The sequence below is a fragment of the Pelophylax lessonae genome (genome assembly GCF_965119305.1).
Source record: "Pelophylax lessonae genome assembly, chromosome: 8".
Taxonomy (NCBI): domain Eukaryota; kingdom Metazoa; phylum Chordata; class Amphibia; order Anura; family Ranidae; genus Pelophylax; species Pelophylax lessonae.
Genome location: NC_138775.1, coordinates 76,304,686 through 76,323,326, shown reverse-complemented (window position 1 = coordinate 76,323,326; position 18,641 = coordinate 76,304,686). Strand labels below are relative to the sequence as shown.

Genomic DNA, 18,641 nt, shown 5'->3' with positions numbered 1-18,641 from the left:
GAAAAATATGTTGTTATGTACAATTTACTTTCTGAGACTTTTGTTACTTTTCATACATACTTGTTGGTGTAGTTTATTTCAAAACTGTACTGTACCCTTTTTGGTGCCAAATAAATAAAGAATTAACAAAAAAAAAAAAAAAAAAAGACACTTTTTTTGAAATTATAAAATATATACCATGATATATATAGCCCTAAAATATATACATAAGTATTTTACATAATTATTATGATGATCAATTCAGTTTCTCACCAAATCACAAAAAGTGACCTTGATCTAAGAAGGAGACAGTATGATTAAAAGGAGAGATTACAATAATAGCTGCCTTTTAAACAGCAATCAAGAGGTAATCATTGCACTGCTAGTCATATTTATGGAAGTCTTTGTGAAGAGAATAGCAAACGTACATCTGGTAAAACTGCAAAGTAACAAAAAAAAAAAAGGAAAAGTACAAAGTGATGGATTGAATTAAATATTCTTTCAAGCAGACTTTCCATGAAGTCACCACCCCAAATACACATAATTCAAAATAGCATGTTAAAGAATAAAGTTGATAATACTCCGAAGTCTATTAAGACGAAACATACGTCAGGTTGGAGGACATAGCGTTGATGTCAGCACGCCCACGGGGGCGCAGGACGAAAATTTCTGAATGCTTGATGTATTAATTTTACTTGTGAGTAGAATACTGTTCTTTTAATAAATTTCTTATGCTGGGAAATTGCGCAATGAGCGATTGTGTTCCTTTTTTATACACATGCCTGGTTAATGAATGATGACAACTAACCGGGTGATCTTTTTGATGACACATCTAACATACAGGTCCTGTAAAGGGAGTGTTACCTGCATACCCACAGTGGGGGGTTTCCCCGACTAATGCATGGCTGGACCTCGTTTCAGGTCTCTTCATCTGGTAAGCGTCCATTCATTATTATATGTGGTGGAGCATGGATAAAAGGATCACTTGGAGCACTTTTGGACTGTAATTAAGCACGTGTGGAGTACCTGTGTCTATTTAATTTACCAATTTTATGCCAAATTTAAAGGTTTGTCATTTTGAATGAACATTATTTGATGTTTCTTATGTCTTGCACAGAATAATTGGCACTTTAAATGAAAATAGCCAATCTGTATACCTTACTTGGCACTTTTTAAATAATATTATTTATGAATGCACATGTTTACAGCTTTACATGTATAGTATCTCACAAAAGTGAGTACACCCCTCACATTTTTGTAAATATTTTATTATATCTTTTCATGTGACACCACTAAAGAAATGACACTTTGCTACAATGTAAAGTAGTGATTGTACAGCCTGTATAACAGTGTAAATTGTCTGTCCCCTCAAAATAACTCAACACACAGCCATTAATGTCTAAACTGCTGGCAACAAAAGTGAGTAAACCCCTAAGTCAAAATGTCCAAATTGGGCCCAAAGTGTCAATATTTTGTGTGGCCACCATTATTTTCCAGCACTGCCTTAACCCTCTTGGGCATTGAGTTCCCCAGAGTTTCACAGGTTGCCACTGGAGTCCTCTTCCACTCCTCCATAATGACATCATGGAGCTGGTGGATATTAGAGACCTTGTGATCCTCCACCTTCCATTGGAGATGCCCCACAGATGCTCAGTGGGTTTAGGTCTAGAGACATGCTTGGCCAGTGCATCACCTTTACCCTCAGCTTCTTTAGCAAGACAGTGGTCGTCTTGGAAGTGTGTTTGAGGTCGTTATCATGTTGGAATACTGCACTGCGGCCCAGTCTCTGAAAGGAGGGGATCATGCTTTGCTTCAGTAAGCCACAGTAAATGTTGGCATTTATGGTCCCTCAATGAACTGTAGCTCCCAAGTGCCAGCAGCACTCATGCAGCCCCAGATTATGACACTCCCACCACCATGCTTTGCTGTAGGCCAGACACACTTGTCTTTGTACTCCTCCCCTGGTTTCCACCACACGCTTGACACCTTAGTGTCCTTAGTCTGCTTTTCTTCAGCAAACTGTTTGCAGGCTTTCTTGTGCATCAGAGCACTAAAAGGCTGACCCCCCCCCCCCTTCAACGTCTGCAGCAATGCTGGCAGCACTCATATGTCTATTTCTCAAAGACAACCTCTGGATATGACACTGAGCACGTGCACTCAACTCCTTTGGTCGACCATAACGAGGCCTGTTCTGAGTGTAACCTGTCCTGTTAAATTGCTATATGGTCTTGGCCACCGTGCTGCAGCTCAGTTTCAGGGTCTTCACAATCTTCTTATAGCCTAGGCCATCTTTATGTAGAACAACAATTCTTTTTTCCAGATCCTCAGAGAGTTCTTTGCCATGAGGTGCCATGTTGAACTTCCAGTGACCACTATGAGAGAGTGAGAGCGATAATGCCAAATTTAACACACCTGCTCCCCATTCACACCTGAGACCTTGTAACACTAACGAGTCACATGAGACTGAGGAGGAAAATGGCGAATTGGGCCCAATTCTGACATTTTGACTTAGGTGTGTACTCACTTTGTTGCCAGCGGTTTAGGCATTAATGGCTGTGTGTTGAGTTATTTTGAGGGGACAGCAAATGTTCACTGTTATTTCAAGCTGTACACTCACTACTTTACTTTGTAGCAAAGTGTCATTTCTTCAGTGTTGTCACATGAAAAGATGTAAAAAATGTGAGGGGTGTACTTACTTTTGTGAGATACTGTATATACAGTCAGGTCCATAAATATTGGGACATCGACACAATTCTAATCTTTTAGGCTCTATACGCCACCACAATGGATTTGAAATGAAACAAACAAGATGTGCTTTAACTGCCAGCCAGAGCAGGAGGAAGGGATAAATGGCAAAAAGGGGCACATGCAGCAAAAAATGATGTTTTCTAATAAGGTAGGGAAGGTTTGGAACCTTAACAATCAAAAAAATGTGTTGCACTCTGAATATATTCAAACAAACATGTATTCAAAATGAAGTAATGCTCATACATTGATGAGAATAAAGTACAATAAGTGCACAAAAGAAAATTCATCTATACAGTCAGGCCCATAAATATTGGGACAAACACACAATTCTAATCTTTTTAGAATGTCTTCAACACTGGGGGATGCTTTGGGGTGGGAGGGCTCTGCCATTTGGCTGAAGTCAATATCAGGTACTTACGCTGCTTGAATTAAAAAAATAAATTTAGTGCTCATGCATACAGGGCTTAAGAAATGCCTATTTTACAGATGTTTGACATTTTTGTTTTTTTTAGCCCATAAAAGCACCTCTATGGTAGCTACATAGTTACATAGTTACATAGTTAGTGAGGTTGAAAAAAGACATCAGTCCATCCAGTTCAGCCTATGTGTCCATGCACATATAAGCATTTACAGGCATATTAGAAAAGGAGCGTTTACAAGCTAAAAAAAAAAAAAACACACCATGAGAGTGTTCAGGAGAGGAGCTTTTGGGCAGTAAAAATGCTTGACGTGCCTAAGTGAGTGCAAACACATCTAAAAGTGCCTAAAAGCTAGACACGTTTAGCCCTTCAGCATTCATTCATTCCAATGACCAGAATAAATGGGTGGTTGTAAAGGCACAAGGTTGTTTACCTTCATGCATTCTATGCATGAACGTGAAAAACCTTCTGTGGGCAGCACCCCCCCCCCCAGTCCCCCCTAAGACTTACCTGAGCCTCCTCTCGATCTAGTGATGTCCACGAGAGCCTTGCCTCCCTGGGGACTCGCACTACTAATTGGCTATTGGCAGGAGTGAGCCAGCCAAATGCTGTCAGTCACAGCCAGTAAGCCAATCGGGAGATAGAGGTGGCGGTGCTGAACAAGTGTGTGAATGGACACACAGAGCAGCGGCTTGGCTTCGGGTGCCCCCATAGCAAGCTGATTGCTGTGGGGGCACCTGCCAGGAGGGAGGAGCCTGGAGCAAAGGAGTGGGACTTATGAAGAGGACTTATGAAGAAACCACTGCACAGAGCAGGTAGGTATAAGATGTTTAATATTTTAATAAAAATCACTTTAATTTTCTGGCTAATGGGATCAATAAATGCTCAGACACTCAAGGGGTATAAGCATACCTAAACATGTGTGCAATAAGTGGCTTTAGGCACAATATTTAAGCTGCTTTTTCCTGCTAGGAGTGAAAGGCGTTCAGAGGAGAAATTCAAATGGCGAATAGGAATGAGCCCTTAATGAATCTACTAATAGACAGTTGCATTCATTTGTGTCTTTTATATTTTCCTGGAGTTGATGTTTAAGCAAAAGAAAAAGTAACACTATAACTCAGTTACAAGTACAAAAGGGTGCTTTTTTTTTTCAACTATTTGACAGCAAAATAAATATACCAATAATGTAAGCTGCAGAACCATTTGAAACCCGAAATTAAAGTGTATAAACTTGCTGAGGAATGAAAATAAAAGGGCTGTCTACTTCACACGTCAGTAAAAGATAATGGGGACACTGTTATCTGTTACTGTAGAAAGATAAAGCTCCTTGTACTTAAGAAAAAAGTAATAATTCTAAAGAATAACTCTGGAAGACATACTTAATTTACTAGCATCTTTTACGTTTAATGTTACTGGTCCCCTGCTGGCATCAATCATCTGAATGTATTCTTGACTGTGGTTGAGATATCTCTTGTGGCGGAGCCAGAACTGGAGTCTTGTAATTAGTGAACTGAACTTTGCTACGACACTTCATTTGTCTGCCTACTCTAACCTTCTTTTTTTATAAGATACTTTATATGAAACCTTGAAGCTGTAAATTTCGTTTAATAAGGTGCCCGCTGACTACTTCACAGTCTCTCCCTGCAATCTCTTCTTGCTGACTTTTATCATTTCTGCAGTCTTACATCTGTCACATTATGGATTCTTAACAAATTATTAGAAAGGATAGATTCTTCAAATGTGTAGTCAATGTAATAAACTTGTAGACAATTACAGTACTCCTTATTTAGAGAGATAATATCCACAAATGCAGGATGAAATTAAAAAATAGTAAGCATTCAAGTAATTACAAATGCAATATATCTTTTTCAGGGTAAATTCAAAGCTGGACTCCAGACAAACATAAAATGCACAAATTAAAACATGCAGAGTAAGGCTGGCCATACACTATACAATTTTCTTGTTCAACTTTCCTTTAGATTTACCAAAACCATGTAATATAGGGTCAAACCTAAACACTTTCAATTTGTATGCAGTCAGGCAGGCCCTTGCACTACATAGTTTAAGGTAAATCTAAAGGAAATTGAATAAGCAAATTGTATAGTGTATGGCCTGCCTGGATGTGTTTTGGCATCCGTCCACTGTACAGCACAGCTCAGAGAAGGTGACAGAGAAGCAGCACAAGAAACCAATCAGATGTGCTGCAGTGCAAGAAGCATGCTGATCGGAAGACAGAACAGAGTGACAGGGAGATGAACTCATCAGTCTAAGGCCTCTTTCACACGGAGCGGACCGTATTGCGATCCGCTCCGGCACTTTTTTTTTTTTTTACAGGCATGGATAACACTTGTGTCATCCGGTCCATATGTCCGCATATCATCCGTTTGCGGATGATATACGGACATAATGTATGTTTATGGGAATGCGGATGTTAGCGGGTGACATCCGATTTTGCGTCCTTTCCGTTTTTTAAACGGAAGGAAAATAGGGTTCTGTTCCGTTCCAAACAACGGAACAGAACTGAAAGGACGCAAATCGAATGACATCCGCAATCCCATTGACATGCATTATGTCCGTATATCACCCGCAAACGGATGGGGTGATATACGGACATGTGGAACGCCCGTGTGAAAGAGGCCTAAAGCTTCTCTATTCAGTCTCAGAGTAAGTGTGTGTAGGGAGGAGGCCTAAAATTGAAAGTATAATACCATATCCCCCTCCCCTTCCCTGCCAGGCAGAACTGTAAGGCTGGCCAAATATGTTCAATTTTCTTGTACAATTTTCCTTTAGATTTACCTTAAACTACACTGAACAAAATTATAAATGCAACCCTTTTGTCTTTGCCCCCATTTTTCATGAGCTGAACTCAAAGATCTAAGACTTTTTCTATGTACACAAAAGGCCTATTTCTCTCAAATATTGTTCACAAATCTAGGCCCCTTTCACACATACGGTCCGTTTGTCCATTTTTCATCCATTCGTTGTCGGATGAAAAACGGACATCAATGCATCTCTATGTAAAAATGGATGACAACAGATGATTATCAGTTAACATCCGTTTTAATCCGCTTCCGTCAATGTCCGTTTTTTGGAACGGATGAATGCCCTATTTGTCATCCGTCAAAAAAACGGATCAGATGAAAAACTGATGTAAACGGACAAATGGTCAGTTTTTTATCCGTTTTTGCATTGGTAGTGGATGTAAAAAAAACAGATGAAAAAAAAGGATTAAAAATGAATGAAAAAACGAATGAAAAAACGGATGAAAAAACGGATGAAAAAACGGATGAAAAGCTGATAAATTTTGACGTGACTGAACTGATGAACTGAAAGGACCGTATGTGTGAAAGGGGCCTAAAGCCCCGTACACATGCACAGATTGTTGGCCGTAAATTGTCGGCCAACGTCCGATCTGCTGATTGTAGGCTTGTTAGTATGATGCTTCCGACAACCAACTGCGAATTTTCGGCCGAAAAAAATCTGGTGTGCATGCTATAAAATTTTTGTTGGCCAACAAAGAACGGCCGATTGTTCCTCAGTCAGTACAGATTTCGGCAGACAAAAATCAGATGAGCAAGACTGGGCATACTCAGAGAAGAAAAAACACAGGGAAAGTCAACCATCACATGACATCACTTCTGAAGTTGGTTTTTGTTGGCCAACAAAAGTCCAGTGCAAGTCTAGAGCACATTTCAACCAACAAACAACACTGGACAAAAGACGGCCGATCGGTTGGCCAACAATCTGTGCGTGTGTTACGAGGCTTTAATCTCTATTAGTGAGCACTTTTCCTTTGCTGAGATAATCCTTCCACCTCACAGGTGTGGCATATCAAGATACTGATTAGACAGCATGTTTATTGCACAGGTGTGCCTTAGGCTGGCCACAATAAAAGGCCACAATAAAATGTACAGCTTTATCACACAGCACAATGCCACAGATGTCACAAGTTTTGAGGGAGCGTGCAATTGGCCTGCTGACTGCAGGAATGTCCAGCAGAGCTGTTGCTCGTGAATTGAATGTTCATTTCTCAACCATAAGCCGTCTCCAAAGGCATTTCAGAGATTTTGGCATTATAACCAACCGGCCTCACAACCACAGACCATGTGTAACCACACCAGCCCAGGACCTCCACATCCAGCATCTTCACCTCCAAGATTGTCTGAGACCAGCCACCCAGACAGCTGCTGCAACAATCGGTTTGCATAACCAAAGAATTTCTGCACAAAATGTCAGAAACCGTCCCAGAGAAGCTCATCTGTATGGTCGTCATCCTCATCGGAGTCTCGACCTGACTGCAGTTCGTCATCGTAATGGACTTGAGTGAGCAAATGCTCACAATGGCATCTGGCACTTTGGAGAGGTGTTTTCTTCACAGATGAATCCCGGTTTTCTTAGATCTTTGAGCTCAGCTCATGAAAAATGGGGGCAAAAACAAGTGATACGTTTATAATTTTGTTCAGTATGTGCAGCACAAGGGCCTGCCTAATTGGATACAATTGAAAGTTGTTTAGTTTTTACCTCACATTATATGGTTTTTGGTAAATCTAAAGGAAAATGATACAAGGAAATTGAACAGCCTAAGGCAGAGCTATGTAGATGTCAGGACTGGATGGACAGAAATACAAATTCTTGGCAGGTAAATAGCTCCCTTATATTTATTTAATCTGTGTTTTAAGCACTGTAGGCAGCAAAAAACATAGTATTAAAGTAGTGAAGGCTCAAAAGACACCAATGACAACTTAATTACGTGTAAATTGCAAACCTCAGCTAAGCTGCTGCCAATGTATTCTCACAGTGGGGAAAAAACTATTTTGGCTCCTATCCATACTTGAGCCTTGAAATGAATTTGAGATTAAAGTATACCTAAAGCCATTTTTTGTTTATTTTGGATACAATAAGGAAAGGTTGATGTGCAACAGGACAGACACGTTTTTGTTTTAGATAAAGAGTACTTTAAATGAGGATTATATTGCTTTTTAATTTTTTTTTTTTTTTTTTTTTTTTAGCAATTAATGGGAAATGTGTCAATCCTATGACGTTTGAACATTATGAACCTAAAGCCAAACCCTGTTGAAGGCTATGAGGCTGAATCTTGAAAATACATTTTGGCCATTTTCAAGGCTGATAGAAAAGGCACTGTTAAAAAAAAAAACAAAGGCATAATGAGCTGGGCACTGCTATGAGGAAAATGTAAAAAGAGGTTTTATAGGTAGTTTTGGCTGAAAAATCAGATTTTTTTTTTTTTATTCAGCAGTAAATAGGAAGAAATTATATGGTGGTAGGAAAGTCTCCAATAGATCTAAAAGCTATATGAACGTGTACACTTAAATAAATAAAGGTAAAGCTCTCAATTCACACACCAATTGGCCAATGCCAAAACAGCTTCATAGTATAGCTTGTGAGCTTTATTTTTGCAGCACCACACAGTATTGTCTTATCTTATTAAATGCTTAATACAAGTCAAAACAGAGTGCACAAAAACATTTCAAAGCCACAACCCCACATTCCTCAAACCCCTCCCCAATAATTTCTAAAATATTCCAACATTTTCCAAATATAGACTTTAGGTACACTATATTGTGAAAAGTGTTGGGATGCTTGCCTTTACACGCACATGAACTTCAATGGCATCCCAGTCTTAGTGTGTAGGGTTCAAAATTGAGTTGGCCTAGCTTTTGCAGCTACAACAGCTTTAACTCTTCTGGGAAGGCTGTCCACAAGATTTAAGAGAGTGTCTATGGGAATGTTTGACCATTTTTCCAGAAGCGCGTTTGTGAGGTCAGGCGCTGATGTTGGGTGAGAAGGCCCAGCTCGCAGTCTCTGCTCTAATTCACCCCAAAGGTATTATATTGGGTTGAAGTCAGGACTCTGCTCTGTGCAGGCCAGTCAATTTTCTCCACCCCAAACTCACTCCATGTCTTTATGGACCTTGCTTTGTGCACTGGTAGGCAGCCATGTTGAAACAGGAAGGGGCCATCCCCAAACTGTTTCCACAAAGTTGGGAGCATAACATTTTCCTAAATGTCTTGGTATGCTAACGCCTTAAGAGCTCCCTTCACTGGAACTAGGGGGCCAAGCCCATCCTCTGAAAAACAACCCCACACCAAAATCCCCCATCCACCAAATGATTTGGACCAGTGCACAAAGCAAAGTCCATAAAGACATGGAAGAGTGAGTTTGGGGTGGTGGAACTTGACTGGCCTGCACAGAGTCTTGACCTCAATCCAATAAAACACATTTGGGATGAATTAAGGCAGAGACTGGGAGCCAGGCCTTCCAGTCCAAAATCCGTGCCTGACCTTACAAATTAGCTTCTGGAAGAATCGTCAAACATTCCCATAGACACACTTCTAAACCTTGTGGACAGACTTCCCAGAGGAGTTAGCTGTTATAGATGCAAAGGGTGGGCCAACTCAATATTGAACCTTACGGACTAAGACTGGGATGGCATTAAAGTTTATGTGCGTGTAAAGGCAGGCATCCCAGAACTTTTGATAATATAGTGTATATGCTGTCAGGACAGTACAATAGCACTTGAATAAGCACCAAAATAAAAGAAACAAATAAGGGTTTGTCTTGCAATAAAAAAAAAATAGTATGAATTATTTCAGAGACAATTGCCACAAATATTCGACATTCATTTGAGAGTATGTAAGCAGCTTGGTTAGGCCGCAATGTAAGCGGAAAAGACAAGCCAAATTGTATCTTGAAATAAACATTAGAGTCTATTATTTCAGAGAGACACATTTCACACATATTTTTAAGTGCTGCAGCACTAGAAAAAGGCACAAACTAGGAGACAAAGCCATACAGCAAACATTAGAAATTTTGCAGCCACGGATCAGCTTTAGAAACATTATATGTGACACACTTACAGTGCAGAGCACCGGAATAGGAGAGGCTGGAAAAAGTAGTAAGTGTGGTATGTCAAATGAGTAGACAGGAGCTAGTAATGGTGGCAGGAGAGTGTAATAGTGACAGGCCAGGAGAAGGGGCAAGAGCTGGTATCAGTGGCAGGCCCGGAGAGGTGGCAGGAAGTAGTAATAGAGACAGGAGCTGGAACAGGTGGAAGGCCAGGAGGGGTGGCAGGAGCTGGTAATAGTGTCAGCTGCAGGCCAGAAGAAGTGGCAGGAATTAGTAATAGTAACAATCCAGGAGAGGTGTCAGGATCTCTCAATGGTAACAGTGGCAAGCCAGGAGAGGTTGAAGGAGTTGGCAATAGTGGCAGGCCACCTAGTGAAAGTACAGCAGAGGGGGCAGGAGAAGGTAATAGTGGCAAGCCAGCAGAGGTATTGGGAACTGGTAATGAGGGCAAGCCAGGAGAAGTGGCAGGAGCTGGTAATGTTTGCGGTCCAGCAGATGTGATAGAAGCTGGTAATGGTGGCAGGCCAACAGTGGTGGCAGAATCTGGTATTAGTGAAAGATACAATTTTTTGGGGTGGCCAGACTATTGGAAAAAAAATAGTTGGTAGCATCAACTGCAGGGGTTTTGTAATAACTTTCTGATCTAGGTCTGGTTAATGTTTTTGAAAGTGAGCAAGTCTACAGTGTTAGTGGACAGGCAGATTCATCTCTCTGTAAGAGAACTGCCTGTTGTTCTGAAAGCCCTCTCAGACAACACACTGGCTACAGGGCAAGTCAAACTCTCCAGCACATACTGTGCACATAGTCCTCCTCACTTTGAAGAGTGTTCACATCAGCCCTGAACCCTAGGTAATCTGAAATCATATGGTTTATGCATTTCCTGTGACTGCTGCCTGCAACTGCACTTGTCCTAATTGCATCTGATGGGTGGCAGGAATGGCCTTCTTGGCAAAAAAATAAAGTCTCAGAAAGGTACCAATTCCACCAACTGGAATAGGAGCAGTTGTGAAGCCAGCAGTTTTGCCCTGCTGGCTTTGAGACGCTGGGCACGGGGATGATTAGGTGCCATCTTTCTTTTGCTCCAGCAGCTGCTGAAGAAACACATGCCTAGTCAAGGATGCTGGTAAAAATTACGAGGTGGGGCTAGAAGACTTATGACAAGTTTAAGGCTATGTTGGCCCCCCTATGCGTGGCGCCATGCTGAATCTCATATTTGCTTGATGTGCCATAAGAAAAACCTCTTCAACTCCTTGTCAGACATCCCTGCCTATGGCTTGAGGCCACACATGTTACAACAGATACAGATAGGGAATCATGTAGAGTTGGCGGCTAGGTGCAAAGTGAGGAATGAAGGGAAGGAGAAATGCAGGCCTTCTGTGTCCCCATCAAGAAGCAGTTTAACTTAAAAAAAGGCTCCATCAACATAAAATAGAAAGTAAAATGACTTTCAGATGAATGTAAATCTCAAAACAATACCCTATGAAACAAAAGCCCACTTTTTCAAAAGAAAACCTTAATGCAGGAAATCAGTTTAACTGTTTATAATAAAGGCCCTAACAACATAACATAAAAAAACCTGATATATAAACAAAATAAAATGAAATCCCCAAATAATAGTCCCTGAAACAGAAAGACTTCTACCAGGGAAGTCCAAGACCCTAATTATGCTATGCACATGTGCAGAAAAGCACCTGTGTGTGGCTCAGCTAGGACCATTGGCTGGGAATGGGGGGGGGGGGGGGGACCATCTAAGAGAATGAATCTCCATATAAGATTCACTGCTTTATAGGGGATGGTTGTAAACTTGGTCAGATTTATTTATTTATTTTTTTTCATTTTTTTCATCTGGGTCTCATTGGAACTGAGAAGAAATCTTTTTCAAAATAAGGAACATCCCCTCTCAGACAGTTGTCACCAGATCAAGACCCCCTTTTCCCCTCTATTCCTGTTATGGTGTCAAATAAAAAATTTAAATTTACGTTCACTTTTAGTCCCTTAACCAGGAAAATTAAATAAAGTGATTCTACCTAAAAGGGTCCCAGCAAAAAAAAAAAAAAAAGGAGAAACCTACAGCAGTTCTAACCCCCTTATAACTTCACATAAAACTAGGAAAAAAGGTTTTGACTCTGAAAAGACTTTAAACATTTTTTTTCTTTCTGTCAGTAACTCCTACAATGGCAGGGTAAGTTCTACCAAAAGTGCTGTTTGGGTTGTTTGAGTATTCTGCTGGTCCAAGTCAGCGCTAGGTTTCTTATGTGTTTTAGAATATAACGTAATGTCAGTAGCAGATGTACAGACCCTGAAACTTAAAGTAGAATTCTGGATTAAAGCTAACTAACCTTAAAACTGGCCCTTCCCCCCTCCTAACACCAATAATAACTAACCTTTGTGAGAAAGATCTGTATATTTACCTATTTTCAGGTCGCTCCAGTCCAAGGATTGGCTTCCTTAGGTCAACCAGCAATGGCTTTAGGGAAGAGGATGATGGATGGGCCATAGTAAGCCTATGGGCGATGTCACCGGTCAGGCATTACCAGCCTGTGTTGAGCGCTATCTCATCTCCCCTGCAGCTGGTAGTGGCTAACACAGGCCCAAGTGGCCTGAAAATAGGTAGGTATACAGGTCTTTCTTGCACATACTAGTTAGATTAAGTGGTAGGAGGGGGATAAGAGCATTTTTAAGATTACTTAGCTTTATTCTGGAATTCTACTTTAAGAGGAGAGCCACTGTATATTTTAAAGCAAGGTCTACTAAAGGTAGATCTCCAAACAATCATATAACTCTCTTGTAGTTTTCTCAACATATTGTATTTGCCAAAAACTAGTCAGCAATACATACCACAAACTAGATGACCTTTTTACTAGCATACAATCAAATTTCCTGAAGGCTCTTGCTATGTAGCAATGGAGCTTTTTTGAATGAGGGATGACAGAGTGTGGCTTCTATATACGCGTGTTGTGTTGTGGGGTTCATTTGCCTAAACCTGGTACTCAGAAGCCCAACAAATAAAGAACCTAGACTACTGTGGGTTTCTATTGCTGTGAATATTGGTAGTTTTACTGGCGGTGATTGTAGTGTAAGAGTATTGTGTGTTTTTTATGTGAAAGAGTGGTTCAAAAGTGCTGCAGCAGTCAAGCAGTCGCTCTACTTGGCAGCTGCAGTATTTTTAAAGAGGTTGTTGTAAACCCATTAACATTTTTTTTTTCAACCTGAAAGAGAAACACATAATGAGCTAGTATGCATCGCATACTAGCTCATTATGAAATACTTACCTTAGAACGAGCCCCCGCCGTGCCGCCCGCTTACCTGTATGACGGCGACATGTTCAGTCGCCCATCTTCCGGGATTGCGGTGACGTCACTCACGCGCGCGGAAGCCGACAGTCACGGCACGGGGCTCTGAAGGAACGGCACCAGCGGCCGTTCCTTCAGAGCGCATGCGCCAGTGATGTCACTGGCTGCATGTAAGGTAAATATCTCTTAAACGGTACATGTTTAGGAGATATTTACAGTACTTATAGGTAAGCCTTATCATAGGCTTACCTATAGGTAAAAGTTGCAGAGGAGGGTTTACTTCCTCTTTAAACCAAATAAAACCAAATCTTTTAATTTTGTCCTAAAACCCAGTCTTATACAGCCTCCAAACCCCCCGATATAGGGGAATATCGAACCTCCAAAATATGATGGCTATAACATCTTGTGTCATCATGATACATTTAGATTCCATGGCTCTATCACAATTGGTGCAGCACTCACGCTGTATTTATGAACATTAGGACAATAAGAATTTATATCCTGAAGCCTGTGCAGTATAGCTTCCTGCTTTACTAACCACATTGAAAGTTTTAAAGCAGATTTTGTCTATTTGGTGGCTGTGAGCAACTTTTGACTGGTTTTTATTTTAGACTTTGACTAGGCGAGAGGCAGCAAGTAGTGTGTTCCAGCTTCACCAGCGGGTTTGTTCCAGGATCATTAAATTACCCTCAAAAAGGAATGAAGGAATACCAATGCAATACAGTATGCATGGAATACTGAATTATTGAGGATGCAGGTTCTTGCTCATCTATAAAATTAGGCACCATATTAAAATATGTTCCATTGTTGTGCACACTTATGTGTAAAGGCACGACAATACGTGCTAGAGCTTGAAATTTCACACAAATACAAGCATCATTTACAAACAGCTTTTTTTCTATTTTCAGGTGGGTCAAAGTTTAAAATACATTAGGTAACAGTCAGTATTGACGATACACATCTACAATGTATCTACTACACCATGCCAGACCACTTTACAGCTTAGCTGACTATCGTATACAGCTTTAACACATAGTGTGGGTAGCATTCAAAACAATGGTATATGATTGAATTAACATACTTTTTAAGATTAAATAGATTCAGTTTTACAACGAATTCTGTTCTGCTTGCATTTAAACTGAGCACATAACCTAACCCCAGTGTCTTTTCACAAAACTCTGAGAATACACAAAACACTATGGGGTTGATTTACTAAAGGCAAATAGACTGTGCACTTTGCAAAGTGCAGTATCTCCAGAGCTTAGTAAATGAGCAGAAGCTCTGCTGACATCCATCATCCAATCATGTGCAAGCAAACATGCTGTTTTTTTTATGTTTCTTGCATGTGATTGGGTATTCTTTGTAAAATGAGACTTTACCTCATTTACTAAGCTCTGGAGGAACTGCACTTGCTGAGTGTAACTGCACTTTGCAAAGTGCACAGTCTTTTTTCTTTAGTAAATCAACCCCTATGCGTGGTGCTTCTGTGGCTACTATAGTTGTCCACTTGTGGAAAATTCTAAACATTTTGGAGATGTATGTGGCCGCCTATTAATAGTAATAAAAATGAAAAGGTTCTGCACTTCAGAGTTGTCAATTTCAGTTTAAGCTTTGTCAGTCTTTAGACTTAAAGGGGAAGTCCACCCTAAACTAAAATCTTTAAATCTAGTTGTAGGCACCATCTAAGACTAATCTATCTAACTCTGTAAAACAAAACTCACTATACATACCTTTTCTGAAGCTGATCCAATCTGGTCTCCAGCAGTGGAAGCTCTGTGCAGGAGACAACCGACAATGGCTGTGAAATACCTTAGAAGTGACATAGCCCTTAGAGTTACTATGGAGCTTCCGTTGCCGCTGCCTCTTCAGCACCCGCCTCCACAGAGAAGCTGCCGCAGACAGCTCAGCGTGGAATTGGATCGGCTTCATAAAAGGTATGTATAGCGAGTTTTGCTTTACAGGGTTAGTTAGGTTAGTCTTAGATTGTGCCTGCAAGTAGATTTAGAGATTTTAGCTTTTAGCTGTAGGCTGGATTTCCCCTTTAACTACTTGATGACCGGCCACCGCAGATTTACTGCGGCAGACGGCCGCTTCTGGGCAAACCAACGTAGTACTACGTCGCTTGCTCAGGAGACTCTAGGGGGCGAGCGCGCGCTCCCGGCGGCGCGCTCCCGCCCCCGTTCGTCATCCGGGGAGCCAGTGCATGTGACAGGTGGCTCTGATGGCCGCTGGCCACTCGCAATCTCCCCCCACTGACAGAGAAGGATGGACAGCTGATGTACACACAGCCGTTTGTCTCCCTGAAGTGATCACAGAGGCTATGTGATCCTGCTATATAGGATCACATGTCTCTTTGATGATCTCACAAGCCCAACCCCCCTACAGTTAGAATCACTCCCCTAGGCTTACATTTAACCCCTTGATCACTAATAGTATTAACCCCTTCCCTGCCGATGGCATTATTACAGTAACAGTGCATATTTTTAGCACTGATTACTGTCGTAATGTCACTGGTACCCCCAAAAGTGTCAAAAATGTCAGTTAGGGGTCCGATCTGTTCGCCGCAATGTTGCAGTCCCGCAAAAATCGCAGATCGCCGCCATTACTAGTAAAAAAAAAACAATAAAAATGACATAAATCTTTCCCGTAGTTTGTAGACTCAACAACTTTTGCACAAACTGATCAAAATACTCTTATTGCAATTTTTTTTACCAAAAAATATGTAGCATAAAACAAATTGGCCTAAAATGTTAAAACATTTTGATTTTTACATTTTTTTTTTTTTTTGGGACTGTTATATAACAGAATGTGAAAAATATAGTTATTTTTTATTTTTCAAAATTGTCGCTCTTTTTTTTGTTTATAGCGCAAAAAGTAAGCGTAGCACGACCGCACAATTGTCCCTTAAAGTAACGCAGTGCCGAATTGCAAAATAGGGCCTGGTCATTAAGCAGCAAAATCTTCCGGTCCTTAAGTGGTTAAGGACGTAAAAATTGAAGGATCAGCAACTTTAGCCTTTGTATTAAGATCACAAACAATACTTATGTACTCTCACCTGCCATCATCATATAAGTAATTTCCTAGCAGTATATTGTTTCATAAGATCCAATTCAAAATTTGAATGCTGCCTTCCAAATCCTGCAGGAATGTTTCACAAAAAACCATGTCACAACACAAATGTCTGTGTACACTGACCCCCTTATTCATGATCCAAATAAAATGGTGGTTGGCCATGAATTGAAAACAACTCACGGTACAATGTGTCTGCCACTTGACCAGCTAAAGTACATTTTAGAAGCAGATTACCAGCCTTCCCAATTTTTGTAATTAAGCCAATATTTTCATATACATGCCATCATCAACCATCATTAGTAAATGCAATTTGAGTGAACATTATCCATAATCACATTTAACACAGGCCAGATGACCTAGAAGATGAAAAATGAACTTACTCCCAAAACTCAGTCACAGCACTGGTCATGTTGGTGGTGTTGGCGATAGAATAATTGGAGAAACAGCGCTCCGTGTTCCATGGATTGCCACAGTGTTTCCAAGGTAGAGCCTAAACAGTTACAAAAAGTTGAAATGCTTTAAAATATAAAATGTGCAAATATAACAGTTATAGTGGAATTCCAAACAATCATATTTTTTAAAGCCCTCGCTACATTTTAGCTTCTGGTTGTGTCCAGTTGGGGGAATATTAACAATTGTTCCTGTCCTGGTGAAAATGGTAATTACAACAGTAAATCAGGGTACATTTCTCCATAAGAGCAGGGACATATTAGAACCTCTGACAGGTTTGTTTGGCTTTATGTGCACCCTAATGGGAAACTTCTAATTTTCTGCCCTAGGAATAGTGGTCACCTGGAATAGTGAGTAAGAAAGACTCATGTCACATAAGATAAAGCAATAAGGCAACTTGCCTGGGTTTCTCACCTTTCTCCTGGCTGCCCTAAACTAAAAATGGATTGGGCTTCCACAGACAGTTATCCAAATAAGGAAATCACATTTGTTACAGAGAAGAACAACCATGATAAGAGGCATGGAGGACCTCAGATATGAGGAAAGATTAGCTGAGCTAAATGTATTCTCTTATGAGAAGAGGCGATTAGAGGTTATATGATCATCATGTATAAATAAAAAAATGGTTCATAAAGTGAGTTGGGCGCAGTTATTCACTTTAAAGTGGACGTAAACCCTCACATATACCCAGTGAAGTAAACAGCCTCAGATGACACACAGAGATGAAACAAATCTCCCTATGTATGTTTTACATGTATATCTGCTGTCTTCAGCTTGCTACTATCTTTAGAATTTGCACATCGTGTTAGAGATTTTTTCTACCTATTCAGCACTGGGTGTTGATTCTTGGCAAACACTGACAGCTAATTGGCGGAAAGGCACACGCTCTCACTCCACATCGGAAAAGGAAGGAAGGAATGTGCAGAGCTGTGCTGTGAATAGATCAGCTATCTGCTAATCTATTTATAGCACCCACCCCAACACAAATTTCAATCTGTTTTTTTTCTCGGTTGTCGGAGAACTTGTCAGAAGTTTTCATGCTGATAACAGAAGAATGAAAGCAGCAGAAAGACTGGGGCTTAGGGCTTTGGATAAGAAAACATTACAGATATATGTGCTTAGATCAAATTTTATGAATCAGGTTTACATCCACTTTAAGGTCACTACAAAGGACAAGGGGGCACTCTCTACATCTGGAGGAAAAGAGATTTACCTTCACATAGAGTACGGAAAGACTTCTTCACAGTAAGAGCTGCAAAAATGTGGACTAGACTCCCTCAAAGATATGTATTGCTGGCCAACTCTAGATTATTCTAATAACAAGATTCCCAAATGCACAAAAGATAACTGTATATTAACATTTATAGTAATAACATAAGAGATTGTTGATCCAGAAAATGTCTGTCTACGGTCAGGGGATGAGGAAGGATTGTTTCCCCCACTGGAGCAAATTGGACTATGTTTTAATGTTTTTTTTTTTTTTCCTTTCTCTGGATTAGCTGTGTGTATAGAGTTCTGTAAGGTAAAGGTTTTCTATTTATTTATCCTTTCTATTGGTTAAACTTGATGGACTTGTGTCTTTTTTTCAACCTGACTATGGGGTTGATATACTAAAGGCAAATCTATTGTGCACTACATAGGAAGGATAGCTGCCCTATGTAACTATGTAACAATATTTGTAAAGGTCTTCACATAAAAAGTGTGCACATTTAAAAGGAAGTAGGCTTTTCATCTGATTATCAAGTTACAATTTATCTTTTTCAGATACAGGTAGTCTAGAAAACCTAAGGAATGGCATACCCCTTAGTATAAA

The 18,641-nt window shown here is 40.3% G+C and overlaps 1 protein-coding gene across 1 annotated transcript in view; it reads right to left on the bottom strand.

Moving 5' to 3' along the window:
- Positions 1-18,641, bottom strand: part of SLC6A1 (solute carrier family 6 member 1) — a 250,407-nt gene that overhangs the window by 63,428 nt on the left and 168,338 nt on the right. The window contains exon 5 of the mRNA XM_082266530.1: positions 16,759-16,868. Coding sequence (XP_082122656.1) covers positions 16,759-16,868 — 110 coding nt within the window. The remainder of the gene's footprint in view (positions 1-16,758; positions 16,869-18,641) is intronic.